Raw genomic sequence first — 21,676 nt, 5'->3', positions numbered from 1 at the left:
AACGTCTTGAGCTCTTGCTTTGAATGGGTTGCGAAGCCAGGTTTTGGAATAGGAAAATGGCCAGTGACCCACAGGATGACATGCCAATTAGGCCACAGTACGATGATTACACGAGCACACTCTGATGATGTACCCATTGTGCTGGAGCGCAGTTGATAATACAACCAAATCATCGGCAGCAAGGCACAGTCTTGTAGATTGGCCATTTAGTGAAGTGGCAGCCCACCTGGTCTGTAATAATGAAACCTGGGGTTGTTTTATCAGTTGTCATGGATGAAAATAACCCCAAGTCATTATTCACAAGAAATAGGCCGCTGTTGACCATAGATAGTTGTTTTCAATCTCGCATTTCCAAAATGATCAGATTGTCCCTGTTATGAATTCTGCTCTATCTCATTTCACTCTCCGCTGTGTGTTTCCTCCGGTAGTCACACGTGCTCGATTTTGCCATTGTTCCGTCAACATGCATGCGGTGATGTTTACAGGGCAAAGCTTTAGATGATTATTATTCTGTGAAAATGCCCCTGCTTGGTGCGAGTCTTGCACCTGACTACGGCATATACGTTCGCCGGGACTAATGAAGACTCTCGAGGGATGCTTAACGTGCAGTGGCAAGGCAGATAACACACGTGTTTGTTCTGTTCCCGATGCACATGATCATTGTGCATGAGCTGAGAGCCTGAACCAGCTAACCTCTGATTTGATTGCTGGTGCAATAGGATCTAAGCCCAACCACTCCGAGAAAAAACAAACTGAGCCACTGTCTTACGTGTGGTGTACAGATGTCACGCCTTGTAAGCCTGTGGCATAAAAAAAAACAATGGAGATAGAAATCTCGTCGAAATGATCCCCATTTCATTTCTACAATTTGGTTGCTTTTTGACCCCTTCATGATTTTAAATACGGCGAGTATCCCCTGAAGCTTAATTCACTTTGTTTCCCGAAAATATTTTTCTCAATGTCTAAACAAGCCCTAACATCTAAAACTCACTCCCCCAGTGTGAATATTCACATATGTGTGCAAATGCATATACCAGGAACCTCTAAGTCGAAGTGTGATTGGTGGTGTAATCCTGTGGGACGTCTCAGCTTCTGACACAGGTTAGATTCTAGGCCATATACAACACCAGTGGCAATTGGTATCCAAATGCAGCCTGGGTCTCCTCAAGGGTTGATTTGGCCTTAAATCGAGAACTTCGTGTGTGGGGTGAGGTTTGCTTCGACTCTGCAGAAGACAAAGGCAGCCAGGCATGAGTGGTATTGCAGACCACATCACTCCTATAAATACCATGCCGGCTTTAATAGACGCTCACAAACAGTCCCGTTTTTTCTGGATGGACGTAGGGATTCATACATTTGCTCATTTTATTTTCCACATCCATCTTTCCACATTGGCCAAATTTCCATGAACCTACATTAGGCCTGCAATGATTCACCTCCCTCCCTCGCCAATTTTACGAGTCGTCACGATTCCATATCGCGACCGTGGTTTGTTCCGCTTCTTTGTTGCAATTACATTGTTTGCACACCTCGGAGAAGTCGTGAGGTTCACGTGAGCTCACCACAATCAACACACGCGGAGTGAATGACAAATTATTGCAACAATTCGATGCGTCTATCGTGAGCTTGTCAGCCGAATTGAATCCGGTGGGGTGTCATTGTTCTCAAAAATGAAAGGAGGAGCTCTAGATTTGAATTTTTCGTGACTGCAAGGATTCATACGCTTTGGTTTTTTCGGTAAAGTCACGTAGGTTAAAAATTCAAATAAATTCAATCACGACGTTTCGGGTGCAACACAAGCGTCCTTCTTCAGGTGGGGACAACTAAGCGAAAGCACACTGCACACTTAAGCGGTTGTGCTTTCGCTAAGTTGTCCCCACCTGAAGAAGGACGCTTGTGTTGCGCCCGAAACGTCGTGATTGAATTTATTTGAATTTTTTACCTACGTGACTTTACCGAAAAAACCAAAGGGTATAAAGGAGAAGCTCTGGACGATGTTGAAAGATTGACTGGTGTCCAGCACATGCGGTCAAAACGAACCCCCACTTCTCATTCAAAACCGACAAGATGTGAAATATGACTGTGGCAGGCCATTTATATTTGTGGGAAAGCATTCCGTTTGTTTACAGTCGCTTTAATTGTTCAGTTATTCGGTCTGTTTCCCTGTCTCTCTGGGTGGTTCTATTCAGTTACTCCTTGCGAGTCATTTACAAGGCTGTGCTCTGTTTGTTTTTGTTGGATAACATTATCCAAAGTAGGTCTATTAAGCTCCTCTTTATACACGAGCGCGTCTTCATACAGAGCAACCTTGTTGGCGTTACATAAATCACGTTTATAAGAAGGGCCCTGTTTGCTTCTTAAAGAAACCCCGTGACTGAAGAGAGTCATGTGCTTAGCTTGGCCTTGAAATCTATACACAATATTCTGACACTAAACGAGGAGTTCTGCCATGGTGTTAGTGTCCATGAGACGATAGGACAAGCTGTTTCACCATCTGCTGTGATATATACACCAGGGCTGGGTTTCCTATTGACTTCTCATGAGATCAGAATCAAGTATACAACCAGGCTTGTACCTACAAACAAGATGAATAATAACAAAGAATAATAATACTTTGTTTATTCATAAAAGCCTCAATTAGGTTTGAGGCTCATTTCGAGAGGACCATGCATTGGGCTGTTTGTACAATTCCTGAATCGGTATTATTGCATGTGGCATGAAGCTGACATTTAGAGAAAAATAACACATACTCGTGTAAATACTCAAAAATCAGTATAGTTAAGTCGGTACAATAATTTATTAGCTGTACTGCCATCTACTGATCACCTCACAGCCCTGCTGGTTAGAAGTCTCAACACAAGGGTACCAATTAATGCAATGGGTACCACTTTGTGGGTAGTCAGCAGTGGTTCATCCTACGGAAAGACTGGGCCTTGTCATGACAATCTAGAATTTCCACCACCTGAAATGAGCAATGATCCTTGCTCGTTTGACGTTTTTTGTGCGTGCAAAAGACGATGAACGAGCGGTATGTTATCCTTAAAAGATAAATGAAGGGCATCTGGCTGGTATGTTCAGAAATTAGTAACGTCGCTGAACCGAGGCCTTAATTGAATAACAAATTAGACAGGGCAGGGAGCAGGCAAGAGAGATGGGCACTGCATTGTCAAGGTGGTACATTTGTCCTAAGGGGGTTGGCTGAAGGGTTTAATGACGTTTGTTGGCACACGCACAAGTGCGTACATTGATTAGCATGGCACAAGCCGTGCCCCATTGTAATCGTTGTGGATATGTGGCTTAAAAATAGAGCATCCCATTTTAGCTTTTAAAGGGGCAGGAGCCGCTGCGCTAATCCAAGGGTCACTGCAGCCTCAGAATAACTCGTGTGCTCTGAATCGTGGCCCACCAAAAGACCTGACATTATTTCTTATTGTTATTTTTTTCTTCTTTAAATATATACAACTGTATAAAAATGGGATCTCCTCACTACAGTTCATGCAATTGTTGCTGTGCTTCTGGCAAAGCCAAAGAGCTGAGATGGCATATTGCATCGTGCTCTTTGGTTATTTGAGTTGTAACCTAATTAAAAAATTAATGCGTATGAAGAAATGTAAACTCTGTTTGCAACTTGTCAACTTTGGTCATTGGCTGGCAAGGTTCATGAAGAACAGTTTAACACTCACAGTTCCCGATACATTGGCTGCATTGTAATTGGCTCGATGAATGCACTTTGTTAGGAAATTTGTCAGAAAATATTTCACCGCGTGAATTGAGTCATTGAGCATCACTGTGATTAGTTCGTTGATTGCACACACATTTGTAATTAAAATGTTTTTGCATTTATATTATATTCCACACAATTCCTATGCAATTAGAACTGTTATATAAACTCAATTACATGTTGTTTCTTATTTTAATCGTGTAATTTTAGATCTTTTGTTGTCATAAAAAAACACCCACAATACTGCTATCGCCACCAATGACCAATTAAACTTCGTTTCAACGGTGGAGGTGTAGCCTCTGCAATACTAACAATATAAAAAAATTTGGCAAAGTTGGGGCGGCGTTTCTTGCCGGTGGGCTCTCGTCGTCGCATTGGCGGCGGCGCTGACTGTGATCGCCTGTGTGTGTGTGCAGAATGGCGGAGAGAAGCGGCCTGCTCCCGACTCCGTGCTCAAGAAGCCCAAGATGCCCAAGAAGAAAAAGAAGAAGGACCCCAACGAGCCCCAGAAGCCCGTGTCGGCCTACGCGCTCTTCTTTCGCGACACGCAGGCGGCCATCAAGGGGCAGAACCCGAGCGCCACGTTCGGAGAGGTCTCCAAGATCGTGGCCTCCATGTGGGACGGCCTAGGAGAGGAGCAGAAGCAGGTCGGCGAGCGTCGCTTTTGTAATTCCCCGCGCGCCGCGTTAATGCGGGCATGGCACTTGGCGTTGCACCGCCCCCGTGTGCGCGCACGGTAGACACTGTCTTGTTGTGCGTGCAACAACGACAACAACAACAACAAAAATCGCAAATCGTTGTGCGTCCAGTGTTCTGTGGTGCCTGGCGTGTGTGTTGCAGGAAAGCTCTTTGTTGCCCCGTTGCCTCTTAGTGCAAAAGATAGCCACATTTTCCCTCGATTTAGCAGTCATTTTTCTGTGATCCTGCCAAATGCTAGCGCAAACTGCCTTTTCTGCGAACACATGAATTCGGCTGTGCCCTTGAACGTCAACATGTGGCATGAAGCTGACATAAAGAGGGGGCATGTTGGGGCCTAAGAAAGTCCTGTGCATGAAATATACAGGAATGTAATGTTTTCCTTGGAATACAATTTTACGTCAATACATGTCATTCCAACCACCATCTAAAATACAGCTGTACACGCAATGAACTGCGTGGCATATTGCAACCTCGCAGAAATGTAACCACATCTCGTGACATTCACACAACGTCTATTGCGATACGCGCACATATATATCATCGTTAAAATAACAGTTGCAGCCCTTTGCCAATCCTCTGCTGGATAAATGCCTCCCTCATGCAGCGTCAGTCCATGGGGGTTGCTTGACCATACTTCAGCATGCTGGGCAGTGCGGTGAGCACTTATGTCGGCCATGGCCACAAATGAAACTCGTGTCCAGGAATCGAACTCGATTCACAAAGGGTGTGCGCGCCCCTAATGTACACATGTACGTTGAACTACTTTTGCACCGTACGTAGCCAACCGTGTTTCTGCTAAACATTCCATGTAGGCGTAGACAAGAAAACGTGTTACTTATTATATAGCATGACTTACAATAATATATTTACTTATTTAAATATCATATCAATAATTCAAATGTATTGTAACTTAACCAGCATTAAGCGTTTTCCCTGCCACGATGGGCTTGTCCTCAATGCGAGTCTGAGACAAGCTTTCACTCTGCAATTCTGAGATTCGAGTGTGTGTGTGCACGATTGTGCAAATGTATTTCATGGTGTAAAGCCAGTGCATTCGAATGTGTTTTCTTAGGCATATAAACGAAGAACTGAAGCAGCTAAAAAGGAGTACCTGAAGCAGCTTGCAGCATACCGAGCCAGCTTAGTTTCCAAGGTAAGATGTTCCCCCTATCAACGCTTCAAGCGCTCCATTCAGCCTGCAAGCACCACTTAACATACCTGGACTACAAGAACAAACATTCTTGGAGGGGGAGAGGAGAAATAAATAATAATAAAATCCCACCTACTTCGTTTTTCCTTCATCACAAAACCACAACCAGTTTGTACCACAAAACTGTTATTTTTTTAATGTTACATCAAATAATATTTTTTGCAACAATCAGCGTACAATTAATTCTAGATTTGAAGTTTTCGTGACTGCAAGGATCCATACTCTTTGTTTTTTTGGTAAAGTCACGTAGGTAAAAAATATAAGATAAATTTATTTGTTTTAATTTAATTTTATATTTTTTAGCTACGTGACTTTACCGAAAAAACCAAAGAGTATAGCGTACACTTAACATACGGGTGCAGGTGGAACTGCATGACAATGTGTCATCATAATCGGTAATCGTACATTTTTATTTTAATCTGTGTTAATGCCAGCATGCAGGTGTATTTTCTCCAAGGCTTTGTCCTTGACTTTCTTTATCTACCTGTTTAACCCCATTAAGGCGCAGTCATCTTGCTCTGGCTACTAATGCACTAAGGCAGCGTTAGCTGACCAATTACACCATCCCTTTTTGCGGTCCATTTAAGGCAGATGTTGCATTTATTTCAGGGTAGCTCATAGAAGGCTGTACAGCAAGTAGGTTGCTGAGCTGTCTATTTATATTTTTTGACTGCTATCTCCTCACGTGCATGGGTATTCTCTGCTGTGCCTGATTCATCCCACATGCAAAAAAAATACTCTGAAAGAAGTTGACTGAACATCTGAAGCAGGATCTTCTTTAAAAAAAGTGTCTTAAATACTCATGAGACTATCCCGGGTAAATTAAGGATAATATATATTTAAATAATTTTCATCTATTTATAAAAATTCGATTTCCGTGCTTAATTTTTTGCAAATACAAGTTTAAAACATTAGTGCAAATGCACGCAGTCATGAACACAAATAATGTAATAATTTAATTACACTGATGTTAAGGGTTATGGAATTTAAACATAATTACATCCATCATAACTGCGAGCGTGTGTATACGTTTAACGTCTCGCTCTCAACATTTTGGCAGACTCTTGGTATACGCTGCGTGCGTGCACCCTCTCGTTCGTACGCACTCCCGAGTGAAATTTACATTTCAAGTTGCTTTTAAATGTCACCGTGTTCAGCACTTGCCACAGTCGTGTGAAGGCAAACAAACGCGTAAGCATTTTCGCCGAATTCCCTTTATTACTTTCAGCTCCATTAATATGCAGATTGCCGTTGCTTTTCGCAATAAAAGCTAAATGTTTTTTAACGTGCAACCATTTTAAAAGCCCGCAAACAAAACATTCTTTATACGGCACCCTCTTAAACGTGGCCAATTTTCTTTTTAAATATCATTAACAGGTGATGGATTTCAAAAAAATAGTTAATCTACACTACAATTCCTGAATCTTGCCAACTATCCTCTATTGCAACTGACATATTATAATGTTTTTTTGTGACCTGTAATCATGAAGTGATTGAATTTGCCTGTTATTTTTTACCATCTCATACGTCATCAGGATTTGAGTCTAATAGAGTTTTCAAGGTATATTTATTTTCAACATTAAATAGCTCATTTTCTTTTCAGCTTTAATATTAGGCCTAAAATATATAAAATGAAATCAAAGCCATTATCACGGTATTCTAACAAGCTCATCTCTCTATCGGTGCTCTGCGGGGGTGGGGGGGGGGGTGTTGGGGTTAAGTTGACCCCAGAAAGGATTTTAACCCATGACCTCATGATCGAAATCCTTGCACACACATCAATTCAAGCTATGGTATATTCCAATCGTAAAACCGTTGCTACATTCGTATATATATTTTTTTCCCCCGTCTTCATCATGTTATTGTATTCTTTCCCTGTTTTGCCGCACTGGCAGTGACAACTGTGCACAAATCCCCGTACAACGTTCCTTTGCGCTGTCCCTTCCTTCGTCTTCCCTTTTGGCAGTCCTACCCCGACCCAGGCGACACCCAGCCTCCACGCGTCACGCAGGGCGGCATATCGCAGGTCAACATGTCGTCCTCCTTCCCAATGTCACAACAATCTCCGGGCATGGCCTCCCAGCTGCAGCCCATCCCCAGGACCATCGCACCCAAGCCGCAGGGGAACCAGGGACAACCTCCGCAACAGCAGCAGCAGCAGCAGCAGCAGCAGCAGCAACAGCAGCAACAGCAACAACAGCAGCAACAGCAACAACAGCAGCAACAGCAGCAACAGCAGCAACAGCAGCAACAGCAGCCACAGCCGACGCCCGTCGGGATGGTGATGTCGCCCCGGCCAATGAGGATGAGCCCCCCTCGCCCACACCACCACCCACACCCTCACCAGCACCATCACCACTCGCCGCACGGCATGCCCACGCAGATGATGACGCCGGGCCAGGCGATGGTGCCACCCCACGGCATGCCCATGCAGCGCCTGCACCCGGCGCAGGGCCCGCCCATGGGGATGCCCACACCCCAGCAGCAACAGCAGCAGCACATGCAGCACGCGGCAGCACAGCAAGCCCTGATGGGACAACCGCAGGAGCCCCAGCCGCCACACTCTCAGCCGCAGGGGCAGCCCCAGCCGCCGCAGCCGCAGGGCCAGCACATGATGGTGTTCGGGCAGCAGATGATGGGCAGCCCCATCCAGTCACCTCACGGCTTCGCTCAGCCACCACCCGGGCCGCCCCAGCACCACCCGATGGGCGGGCAGCAGCAGCAGCAGCCACAGCTGCACTGTGAGCCAATTGGGCCAGACCAGCAGTCTATACAGGTGGGTGTCCTCTAGAACCTCTTTTCCACCGTACGAGTGAGCTGTGCCGGAGTGGTGCCGAGTCATCGCGGCCGTGCCGCTGACGTCGCATATAGTTGAACCAGTCGAGGCGCGTGTCGATGATGCGGCGTAGCCGTGTGCTTGCGGTGCATTGACTGATATCGCATGCAATGAATGCGTTATTTGGCCTGGCTCCTGGGCCTGCTTAACCCTGGAGCAGTAAGTGGGTTTCTTGTGAGGCCGATGTGTCGTGGCTTGGTTCCGGCACAGTATGGCAAATGCCTTGTGGAAAACCACCCATACCGTGAGGGCGCAGCGCTGGCTTGGGCTCTGATGTGTCAATGGAAATGGGTACTAGCGTACGTATATGTACGTTGAACTTGTAGTGTCCTCCTGACCCAGGATGTAGTGACGGAAGGAGGTCAGATTGCAGGAAGTGAATGCACTGAATGGAAATTTCCTCATCGTGGCAGTGCAAGCGAATTGTAACCGGATTTGAAATTTGAATGTAATGGGAGTGTTATTTTATAAACACAACATTGGATACCAAGACACAAGTCATTGTTTTATAATATGTCAATTGAACATGTGTATGCTTTGTAGAATTCTTATTTTTAGGAGCAGAGTCAAGAATGCAAATATTTACAGTATTTGTTTGCACATACGGGTCAATTTAAACGTACAGCAATTACGAATGTGCACTTTTTTTTTTCACTGCAGTGCAAAATTATACATCGTGCCATCGTACAATCCCATTTGTGATTACGGGAGATAAGATAGCATACACAAAAAGCATGCGCACAGTTAAAACAATTTAATCCACATAGATAATTCACGAGCAATCACTTTGCACTGCAGAGCCGTCACGCAGACGGTGATCCCTGCCTGGGCTCAGACGCAGTGTCGCGCAGCAGCAGCTGTCACGGCGCGTACTGTACACCCCACTGCCGCACCGACAGCGCTGATGTCTGCGCATTTGGAAACGATTGAACCCCAATGTGCGTTGCATTATGAGCAGAATGTTCTACGCAGCGGTGTTTTAAGTGCTGTCCCGCTTAATTATTAATGCCCCATCGATCCTTCTTTTGTGGATTTATTTATGGTATATATTTTTTACGCGGCAGTGTGCGTGGCCTGGTGGTCAGCAGGATTTTGTGAACTAATTTATAACTATTTATATCCAAGTTGGATGAATGCATTGGTGGCCAACACACCGCAAAGCCATGCGTTACAGAGGGGACAGTTTCTTTTCCCTGGGTAGCCAGTAGCCACCATACAATTGATGTATATTCAAACAACTTGTGACATTGCTCCAACGTGCAGAGAACCTCGTCTACCACCAGTATTAGAGCCCAAATCCCACAGCTCGAAAATACCCACAGGCAAATTACTAAACAAATTAACAGCTATCACTTCCTGGCTTGGAGTTTACCCACGTGTTCCTGGCAAATATTAATATATTTGATTGGACCTCATGATTTACCACTTAATTTGTTTTTGCTTGACTACGTCGCAACGAAGGAAGAATGACAAGCACAAGGCAATATGCTTCACCAATGAAATGCCTGCAGAAGGTCAGGCTCCGTTTGGTAGCATTTACTTTAGCAGCTGTGAGCCCATTGAGACATTAAAGCTCTTTTGCAAGGGAGACCTGGCTGTGTTTCTATATGATTAGTGTCCTCTGTGATTTGTCAGCCACCAAAGCAATAATGGAGCCCTTGGTTGGTTGTTCCGATACAAAAACATGGGAAGTGCATTGCAATATAGTGAGCCGCTTGGCAGTGGGATATTCGGCCAGTTGATCTGTCCTCGCAAATATTGGAGATTTGTCTACAAAATAAATCCATTGTGGTTACATTTTATTAAAAGCAAATAATATTAAATCGCTCTGAAGGTAAGCTCCCTGCAGCTTGCTGGAGTAAATAATTGCGTGTTATGTGCGCACTTTGCTTCACTTAACAAAAATATATGTTAAATTGTCCTTAACTTTTTCTTAAACGAAACATGTTTAGAAAGTTTTTCATGATTAAATGTGTGGTTTTAACCAGGCTCCTTTACCTTCCAGATGTGCATCATCAACTTTGTATTTCAATATCTTTTTGGCCATTATTAACCTACGGATGTGAAATGTAAATTAATACCAAATTCTCAATACATGGCTTAGGTAATTACTGAAACAAATATGCAATGTTAACTATTTCTCTGAAAGCTCATTCATTCTGCAAGATATCTCAAACACGTATTCATTCATTTCTTAATTACGTACACACCTCGCAACTCTTAACCATCACCACTATCAATGTCTGCCATTAGAGAATACAGCTTCATTTTACTAAACACTGATTAAGTTTTGTCATCCTTTCCCCAGCCAATGGAACTCGCTGTACCTTCAAAGCTAATAATCTTATTTAATGAAATAAGGCCACCAGTGGCTGAACTAACATCTGCATTGCCTCGCCTCTTCTTAACTTCCAGTTATTAAAACGTAATGTTCTCTTTTTTTAGAATATCCATTTTAATACTTCCAAGAAAGCTTTGTTTATTTATTTGATACCTTCGTCAATGAAAGGTGGTCGGAAAATGTTTGGAATGGGTTCATAAATGTGCGGCGGGGTCATTAAAAACCAATGCACTTTGTGCTTTTATTTTCCATCCAGTCACCTCTATTGGATTATTGTGAAACACGTTTACACTTATCATAATAACGTGCAGCATTTTGTCACAACACTGCTTGATGAAGGCCTCTACATGTCGTTTCAGTCATGGCCGTTGTTAGACCATACTTTATAGCGCCGCTGGTCAATGCAGTTTTTTGAAGGGAGTCCAGGAACGAGTTGAGATATCACTCATGTTAGCCATGGATGAGAATTTAACTCCGGTAGCTGGGTTCATCGCGCACTGTGCACTAACCAATGTGCCATCACTCCACCTCCACACTTTCATATGAAGGCTCTATAGTGTTCATAACATTAAGTCAGTGCGACTATTTCATATCACATTCTTAGATTTGTTTTCCTCCAGCCCAGTAAACTGATACAGCATCTGTTTTTGCATATGTTTTGTCTACTTCTCACCTTTAAGGCCATTGTAATGGCACATTATAAGTGTAGTTAATAAAAATAAAAAATTGCAAACATATACGCGTGTTTATACTCGTGTCCTGGTAAAGAAAAAAACACATGCAAGTTTTTTTACTCAATGGTTCATCAATATCACCGTTACTTAAATCCTCAAAGATGGCAATTCTCCGTGTCAAAAAGCAACCCAGCCCCGCATGTTGCACACACCAGCAGTGCGTCGTCTGGTTAACTGGAAGCGCAAGCCACCATTGTCAACTGTTCGATTTGCAGTATTGACGGGCGTCTGGGGGCCCTTTATATGGGAACAAAGCTGCAAGATCAGAACCCCTGAGTGGGCGAGTTGTTATTGCCCCGACGACGCAGAGGGGAAACAAAACCAATTTAGCAGCCCACTCGTCACTCTGGCGGCGCTCTTTGAACATTAACCAAAGCCTCAACCCTCTTGCTCCTGGTGTTTCATTAAAAAAAAAAACAATTATGATTTTACAAGAATATGCGTGCACTGCTGGGCTTTTTCAAACAAGAAAGTAAATGGGGATAAAGAAAAACCAATAATGAATATTTCAGCATCGTGAATAATTTGTAAGGACTAGTCTTGCCAAATGCCTGAGGAGTCCTCTTCCACCCCCCCGCTACTTTTTATATTTTACATGGATAGAGTATCAAGAGCAGTGCATGTTGGGAGAATTTCAGTAGAAATGAGCGATGGGACAGGTTTTTGGCAGACATGAGGCTGAGGACATAACGCATTAGCTGCATTATTAATGTGATGCCCACACGTTTTTAAGGTTCGTGTTATTGGTGTGCATTAAATAGCTGTTAAAGGAAAATTGATGTACGCTCAAAATCCTTAGCACAATAAACTCTATTATTGTACGAAACCTAATTATTTTGTTTTCCTGAACTGATTGAAGGCAGGAAAAAGTCCGTGGCTTTATGCACATTTATGTGTTGTCAGAGTAAACAGTTCCATGGAAGGATTTGAAAAGTAATTTTATTTTGATGGACTATGGAAAATAAATGCAATGGGCGCACAATGGAAAAAGCAAGAGATGGGGAGAGCGCTGACCACGATGTCATTTTCTGTTTGCAAGCATTGTTCACAACTATTCATATACAATTTCGAAGCTGCCCCACAACAACAAAAATGAATTGCAAATAAATTACCTATAATTGTATTTCAGCTGCCTCATTTACACTGGCTATTCTGCCAAAGTAAAGCTTTTATTGGATGTGATATCGCGCGCTCAAATAGTGACTGCATAACTGTATTCGTTCATCACAAATTGGCAGACAGAAGCCCCCAACCCATAGGTCCACTAAGCCAATGGCAGAGTAGTTGTCATAGTGATGACGGTTGACTCCGATGGAAGCTTGCACGCTACTGGCCCAGTGCACGGTTAGTGGACTTGCATGATGTTCATTTAGAGGTGATGGATTTGAGAATACTTTTTTTTTTAATATTCGCTGGGGATTTTTGCTTTTGACAAAATTGTCCTCGGCTTTCTATACATCCACGTTTAAAAGATACCGTTGGATATCTCCAATTCAATAGTTGTGTATTTCAAACAATCACATTTTTCTGTAGGCTCCAGTAAGAATTCCAAATATGACTTTTTTTACCTCAAGGAATTATTGTTTTGTGTACACAAAAAAGCGTACAAACTGTTGCAAATTTTGTGTACCCACCCGAGCACTGCATGTGCATCCACTGCCCATGTTTTCAGACAGTTATGAAGATGATAATGATGATGAATTGTACCATGGGTCCCTAGTCACTGCTAACGGGAACGCGCCCTTAATTGGAAACTGCTTTGGCCATGATGATTTGGCCAGAGTCAAACAACTGATCAAATAAAGGTACCCCCCTCCTCCTATCCCAATTCTCTGCCTCCATTTCTCCTGCACCTCAAACTTGGCTGTACAAACACTTGACAATCTTAACCTGCAGAGAAAATAAGCATACTTTAACTAGCCCCCCTTGCATTTATCGTTTGACCTAAGACACCTCTGCTGCTCGATTCAAGTGCAGCAGAGACTTCTGGTCGAGCACTCAAGCCACGGCCGTTTGCCAGTCGTGATCTCCACTTCGATCTCGCCATTTTTCTTTACACGATGAGATAGACTATCAGATTTGGGGCACTTGGGTTAATGCATAGATGATTTTTTTTCTCTTCTCTTATTAGCATTACACCATTCGAGATGGAATAATTACCTAAAAAAGCCTCTGTCTCCACCTTTATGGGGAATTTTTTTTCACATTATAGCTTCAGCTTTGATAAGTAAAAAAAAAACAAAGGACATTCAATTATTTTATATATGTAAAAGTCAGCGTGCATATTGCAGCCAATTATGGGCAAAAACGTGCTGGTTTTCTGAACAATTTAAAGTTACAAAAAGAAAAAGGTCAACAGAATTAAGGGGCTGATCCCTGACTTGAAATGTTCTCATTGTGACCCAAGGAGATTGCATCTCTCTCTCTCTCCCAGGCACCTGTCTGCTACAGCAAGTTAATTAGTTTGGAATAGGCTGGGGAAGGAGGAGGGACCTGAAGCAAGGCGCGCGAGAGAGAGAGAGAGAGGTTGTGTGTGAGGATGTGCGGCTGTATAGGGAGTGAGAGGAGGGAGGAGAAGGGGGTGGCAAGTGCGGTGTGTTCCCTGACAGTGAATGAAGAAGGCAAAAAAGAGGGTCTCAATCTGAATAGCGGTGGACAAAACCAGCTTTGTCCCCGGATAGGCCAGAGCAATGAGGCATTGGCGCAGCGGCCGCGAGAGAAAGTACTTGTCACGGCTGAGCCTCCTGGGTCTCTCAGTGGAGGGACATTTTTACACAACAGCTGAGCTATTAGTTTTTAAATTGCGTTTCGCAACTTTCTAACCGGCTCGAGGCATTGCTTTATATGATATAATGAATTGATTGATGCATTTTCAGTTATCTTATTTTACTAAATCTGGCGTCGGTTACACTGAGAGTAGTTGTTTTGCCTTATTTCAGCTTTGTGCATTTCTATGCGCAGATATTTACACATGCCTTCTTATTAATCTGTTGATGTTGACCAAGTATCACATTATCTTTTTTTTCCATTTGCAAGTCATCTTGACTAAGTTATGCTTTTCTGGGTAAATAAAATACTATCTGTTCATATACAGTACAGTATGGACAGCAAGTCATAATGTGAGACAAATATTCTTGGTTCTTTCGGTAAAGTCACGTAGAAAGGAAACAATAATGTTTTATATTTTTATTATTTTATTGTTTCCCGTCTACGTGACTTTACCGAAAGAACCAAGAATATGAATCGCTGCAGTCATGAAAGCTTTAAATCAAAATATAAAAATGTGAGACAACTTACAATGTGTTAATGTGCAATACAAACTGACGTATTTTTGGTTTCTTGTACGGTTTTTGTTACGCAAAATCACTAAGATGCCTTGCCTTTTCGTTATAAAACAACTTAATACATGAATGATAGCAATATATTTTCATTTATATAAAGTCATGTATGGTTAAATACGCACATTCCAGAGGATGTGTTTTAGAGGCTGTAAGACTGATATTTAGATGAAAATTCCACTTATATTCTTGGACCTTTCTGAGCTCACTGCATACAATTGACTTGTTTTTAATGTTTGGCACAAGCTAAATAACATCTTTAAAAACGGCTGCTGCTGTCATGGCCAAGAAAGCAACATAAAACCTTCATTGTTGAATTTACAAAACATTAATAAACACACAAGCTGTACGCTTACGAAACTATTGTATCTGTACAATATACATTTCCATTACCAGTGTAATATTATTAAATCAGAATCATTAACTTTGTGTCTGCAAAATGAGACCTGGTAACTTATTTGCCGAGGACAGTTTAATTCCAAAACAAGTGAATTTGCCTTTTTTTTCTTTTCAAATGTGGAATTTTTGGGCTTCAAGTTTATACCACTCTGGTCACATCGCACGTTGCGAGAGATGGCACTGCTTTGGTAAGTGTACAAAATAAATTGGAGATCCGTGAAGTTGTGACATCGCACCAATGCCCGCAAATAAAACCTTTAAGATTCAATGTTGTGAGTGCTAGACCTATCCTGCCACTAAAATAACATCACGCTTTTATCAGTTATTTATGTCAATGATCCAACACATACGGACTAGAACAGTTTCGGGGAAGAAAAAACAACTAAACACATGTTTCTGATAGAGTTGCAGTATCAGTTGCATTAAATTAAATTTTGCCATTCAGGCTGGAGCCATGCCCTAGCTATATTTTGTGAATGCTGCTGCTGCTGCTGCTGTGTATACTGTTAGAGAGTTGTATAAAGCAGACACTACATGAGTGTTGTCACAATACCCTGTGCTCTGGAATACATTCTGCATGTGGGCTTGTGTTGACATGCATGAAGGACAGTCAAAGAGAACTGGAGAACAGCCATCACACAGATTTGATAACCAGATATCCGTCAGCTCTGTGTGATGATGACAATGAAATAAGAGAATAAGTAGAATTTTTTTTTTACAATGATGTCACTATGTAGGGAAACAAAGTATAATGTTTATGGACAATATAAATTCTGCATCCAATACTCTTTGCTATTGTTATGCCCATGTCACATGTAAACATACCATGCAGGCTATGAAAACATTTATAACATATGTACTTTGTCCAGCCCTTACAGTTTTGATCTGATAATGGGATTGCCTTGGACTTCGTAAAAAACTAATTTTTTTTTTGTATTCAGTCCAATTAAAAACAATACTTATTGATGTTATATTCAACTAATCCTATTGATCCTTTACATGAAAACATGTAGTTAATGTGATAATTGGTTCTTTACCCTTCTATCTGAAGAAGAACCAATTATCATATTTTTACTGGCAAATGAGGTCCCCATAATGTAGTTAATGTATTCAAAGAAATCCTATAATACCCCACAGGGATTTTGAATTCCTCCAGGATCTGATAGAGCAGTGGTAAAACGCAATAGGACTCTTTTGTAAAGATCAAAATGCAACAATAAGGGCCCGTGTATGAATTGGCCTAGTCCCGTGACAACGCCCCAAACGAAACACCTCGGCTGCAGCAATAACTCCGCAATGTGCGCTTTTTTAATCACCGCCTCTTCTCGCCGTCTATTTACATCGGCTTGGCAAGGCCCAATGCATTATCCCAATGCCATCATCCCATCTTTGCAATTAAATTGGCAAATTGCATAAAAATCTAAATTGCAGTGGACTTTTCCATTAGGAAGCACACCCCCCCCCCCCTCTTACGGAGAGACAGAAAGAGATGGGGGGGGGGAGTAACTCCCATCCCACCCTTTTTACTTCAAGTCCTCAATTCAGATAAAAAATAATGTACGTTCAATCAGGTCCCGTAATCTGAATAGGGCCCAACAGCACAAAGAACCTCGCTATTTTTCGCTGTTAAATGATAGACTGAACCCTCTTCTCTGTTCCCTTCCTATGTGTGCCCCCCCCTCCTCCCTGCCTAATCCCGCTTTTATTTTGTTTGCTCCTTTGTTTAGTGGCAGCTGTCGGCTCTGTTTTTTATTATGATTATTTTCTTTCTTTCCTTTTTTTCCGTGGGGGCCAGCTGGGGTGGGCAGATGGGCCCAGAGAGAGAAAGGACCAGATGGTGCTTAGCTATGCATGAATAGTTCTGCCTCAACAAAGTTCCCACAGGCCAAGTTTCTGTGTGTTAGCGCACAGCCGTGCATGCGCACACACGCACACTCGCCAATTACATATACAGTAGATGCGGTGCGCATAAATCTATAAATGTATCGTATGATATCAGACGGTCACCCCCCCCCAAACCCCCCAGTTGCATTAATTTCGCTTATTCTCTCTGCGATTTGGGATGTGTGTAGTGTTCTTGTGTCGCTGTTGAAACTCGTTACGCAGTGCGACAGTAAGCGGTGAACTTCTTAGTGCTTTCTGCACCTCCGATTAGCGCGGTTTGCTATGTACGGTGCGAAAGAGGTTCAACGTTTCAACGTACATACGTTGAAATTGGGGGGCTACTTTAGCTTCAAGAAATGCAGGAGGACTAATACTGTAAAGGTATGGGGCGGAGAACAGATTTTTAAAAATCACAGTTGTTTACTTTGCAGTTCAATATGTTTACCAATAATGTGTTTTGTAATTACCCTCTTGTTTAGCGATGTCAGCATTAAATCGTAGGTCAAAAAATGCTTTGGTGGATACATTTACAAATAACCAGCTTCCTTCTAAGTATACTTCTGTTCTGCTTAAGGCACTGCTAACCACAACAGTTGCATTAGTATGACGGGCTGAGTGAGTATTATTTGTGGTACGCATTGTGTACACTTGATATAACCACCCGAACTTGCCCGTCAGCAGGACTTTCATTGAAAACGTTTCACGACACTTTGATGCATTCACTATTATTATTGGATTACAAATTAGATATATTTTACCCGACATTGTTTAACGATTGTAAAAAAAAGGCATTTAGTTCATACAGCTTCATTTATATTATTCTTTTGTTTAGTTGTGCTTGTGAAATCGCTCTCCGATAAATATTCACGGCTGCATGTGCACCTATTGACAAAAGCGTGGAAGGAGCTAATGGAGAAATCAATTTTGCTCAATTACGCAAACACACTCTGCCTCAGAAGCCATGTTGCTATATTGAGTACCGGAACTTCTTTAGTAATTAAAAACTTGTACTTGTTAATAGCATTAGTCCTACATTAGATTTTCCCGGCAATATTTGTTTTTTTATTAAAATTGAATAACAAAAAAAATCATTGCTCTCTTTAATATCTTTCTACGCACTCGTGTAACTATTGTTCAAAATTGAGCTTGGAATTGAACACTTTACAAGTAACCAAAGGATATACAAAACAAATAGTCGATGGGCAGGTTGCATGAGGTGGGTTACAGCGTGGGTCCTCTCACCTCGTTTTAGATAACTGGCCAGCGTGGAAGAGTAGGCCAAATACTCCTGGAGGGGCTCTCTAGGGCTCCTGCCGCCAGTGGCGTAAGCAAGCAGTCACATAATAATAGTTCAATTTGTAACGCGCGCAAATTTGCAGACGTAGTGGCCGCAACTCAGAGGCGCGGAGCCAAGCTCAGAGTCGCTCGAAAGCATGATTGTAGAGGTGAGTTTTAAGTGTCTCTTGAAGGAGGCGATTGAGGTGATGCTGCGAATGTGCAGAGGGACCTCGTTCCAGACTGTTGGGGCTGCCACCGAGAAGCGGCGCATAGACGTGACCATCCTGGATCTTGGTAACAAAAGGAGGTCGTGAGTCACGCTGCGCAGGCATCTGCCGTGTGCTGAGCTGCAAATTGTCAATAATGAAGAAAGGTATGGTGGGCAGGCGGATATGAAGGCATTGTGGCAGAGGCAGGCGGTCTTGTATGTGACCCTACTGGCGATGGGTAGCCAGTTGATTGGTTTTACCTCTTAATCTCTCGTGTCAGGTCAGAGGTTTTACCTCTAAATCTCTCGTGTCAGGTCAGAGGTTTTACCTCTCAATCTCACGTGACGGGGATGAGTGTGGCTCCTCCTTGACTGCTACACCCAACAATAAAAGCAGTGCGAGCATGCGAGCCAAGAGATGTAACCGAACCCGCGATGATGACCAAGGGGAAGGGAAAAGTGGCCCAGGTCTCTGTGTGCAGGCACAAGGGCATGGCTGAGCAGCTCGAGCAGGTAAAAGTAGCCCAGCTTCCAATCATGAGATCATGACTTAATCTCATCAACACAGGATCAACTCAGAATTACCGTCATCTAGTCAAGGTCATAACTATAAGCACTGAATTGGGAGGCTGGGCTTGTGATCATCCTGTGGATATATACAGGTCTCTGTTATAGGAATGAGTAATTAATTTTCAGCATGTGCTGAGGATTGCCAGTGGAGCGGGGGAGGGCGATAAGTGCCACTCAATGCTCACGTGTACATGAGAACACATTGGGGACTTGTTATGACTTCATCATGGGACCTCCTTTGCCAGTACCAAAATATGAGAATAGGTTTTCCCATTTTTTTTCTCGCAACAAAACAGGTGTTGAGATGCTAAAACACCAAACTGAAACCTTTTACAAGGAATCATGGCCTTTTGGCGTCCTCTGGTCTAACACCGTTTTGAGACGAGGCTCAAAAGAAAGCGGTCTCTGGTGTGGACCAATCAATTTCAAGGATAATGCATATATTATCAGAGTACGTTTTTTTTTTGCATTCTGACCACAATTATTGTGGTTAATGCAGACATGATTCCTTGTAAAAGGTTTCAGTTTGGTGTCTTAAGATCTTAACACCTGTTTTGTTGCCAGAAAAAAGGGGAAAACCCCATTCTCATATTTTGTTTCGACTTATTGAGTCTTAGGAAGCCAGGTGCTCAGGACGACGTTGAGGAGTCTGAGCTATGGGAAGACATTTTGCGGTGACCACAACATTGCTGATGGTGAATTGATGTCTGTAGAGGTCTTTCTTTGAGTTTTTGGAGGAATCCAAATCCAGAAATATGAGTTTGGGAAGGATTCTGTGAGTAGGTATTTTAATAGAGTCTTTAAAAAGTCATAAAATACACCTGCAGCCAAAGCACATTCACGATTGTATAAACATCATACAGCTGCATTCAATATCACAGGGCTTTGATCCTGGTGAGGTTACACCTGTAAGTATTGCACGTTAAACCGGTGAAAAATGTACCTGAGCCCCAACATTCCCGGGGACAATGTCTGCACGCACACCTGCACCAAGTTACTCCATGTTAAATTCAATTATCCATTCATATCAAAATCTTTCACTCTATTGTTGCTGTTCAGCTGTGTGCAGTTTCTCTTCAGGGCCCTGCGCCCTTGGTTGTGTGTGTATGTGTGTGCGTGGGTTACACTATGACTCACGATTTGGCCAACACACAGTACTTAACTCGCGTAAAAAGGGCTTCTTGGGATTGTTAATGCCTAAAAGCGGATGGGATGGCTGGTTTAACATACCCTTTGAAGGGCAGCGCACTTCTGACAATGCCATGCCCAGGGCACGAAGCCAGGGGGGGCGGGGGTGGCCTAGTGCGCGGCGCGTTAACGTGTCAAGCGTCGGTGCCAACGCGGTCTCCCGCGGCATCTACTCGCGCCCGGTGCTTTACGCTCGCTGTCCCCCCCCCCCACCCACCCTCGCAGGTGTACTCCCCGCAGCAGGGCGACTCGCGACCCATGATGGGCTCCCCTCCGCCGCCTCAGCCCAGCCTGCCTTCCCCGCAGGGACAGCCGCCCCCGCACCGGTCGTGCGTCCGCGCCGGCTGCCCCAACCCGCCGGCTCCCAGCGCCGACTGGGACAGCAGCTACTGCAGCAGCGAGTGCGTGGTCCACCACTGCAGGTGTGCGTGCTGCCACCTGTTTGTCACTGTGCATGCTTGTGACTCGGCCTAGTGGCGGGGGGTAGTGGTTGGCGCTACGAACCCTCGGTGGGCCGAATTCGATTCCCGCTCGTGGCCAACATCGGTGACGAATATCTGAACCGGGTCATGGGCCTCCACTAGGTCCACTCGGCCTCATATGAGTACCTGATGCGGTGTGTAAACATCAGCACTGGGAAGACAAAGGCGGCTGGAAATGCTGTTGGCCACCCAATGCCTTCATGTGCCATGCCGGCCTTTATAGGTGCTCGCTAACAGCACCTTTGTGACTTGGCCTAGTGGCTGGCAATATTGTCAGTGAGACGCATTTTGCATTGGGCCTGACAACGCTTTTGTCAGTGGATAATATCAACTGAGGCCTATAGCCTTTCGTTAACTGAATTTTAGCATCTCCATGCTCAAGCAAGGATTGCGTGGTGCCCATTTTCTGGTGGCCTTGTACCAGTGGTAAACATTCCACATTCCTATGCCAAGATTAAATATTTATATTTGACTTATGAAGACTCTTTGAGACCGAGATAATTGGGCCCAATGTGCACTCGGAAGACAATCCCAGTATTTTTAATTATCCGCAGTTGAATCCTGAAAATGTTGACAGAACTGCCCCTTTATGTTGCTACGATTTATTTAGCCTCTCCTGAAAAAGAGATAAGTATGAATTCTCTCCCTCGGCCAAGTACAAAAAAAAATTGGATTTCGTTTTTAAGGTCACGTTCTCTGTTGTCGGTGTTACCCAAGGCTCAGCTTACTTCCAACGCTGTTGTAATGTTATCGTTGGTGTATACTATAAATCAATGGTTATTAGCTGG

The 21,676-nt window shown here is 43.4% G+C and overlaps 1 protein-coding gene across 4 annotated transcripts in view; it reads left to right on the top strand.

Moving 5' to 3' along the window:
* The window catches only part of LOC133350831 (TOX high mobility group box family member 3-like), a 73,302-nt gene that overhangs the window by 48,347 nt on the left and 3,279 nt on the right, over positions 1-21,676 (top strand). For 2 of the 4 annotated variants that reach the window (XM_061565603.1, XM_061565604.1), the window contains exons 5-8: positions 4,138-4,368; positions 5,493-5,573; positions 7,597-8,406; positions 20,632-20,807. In XM_061565603.1, the coding sequence (XP_061421587.1) occupies positions 4,138-4,368; positions 5,493-5,573; positions 7,597-8,406; positions 20,632-20,807 (1,298 nt within the window). Of the gene's footprint in view, positions 1-4,137; positions 4,369-5,492; positions 5,574-7,596; positions 8,407-20,631; positions 20,829-21,676 lie in introns of all 4 variants that reach the window. The other 2 variants (XM_061565601.1, XM_061565602.1) reach the window with 1 other exon arrangement.

Source organism: Lethenteron reissneri, chromosome 35 (assembly GCF_015708825.2).
Source record: "Lethenteron reissneri isolate LAM-NWPU_2019-01 chromosome 35, ASM1570882v1, whole genome shotgun sequence".
Classification (NCBI taxonomy): domain Eukaryota; kingdom Metazoa; phylum Chordata; class Hyperoartia; order Petromyzontiformes; family Petromyzontidae; genus Lethenteron; species Lethenteron reissneri.
The sequence above is the reverse complement of the archived record's forward strand: the minus strand, read 5'-3'. Positions and strand labels throughout refer to the sequence as shown.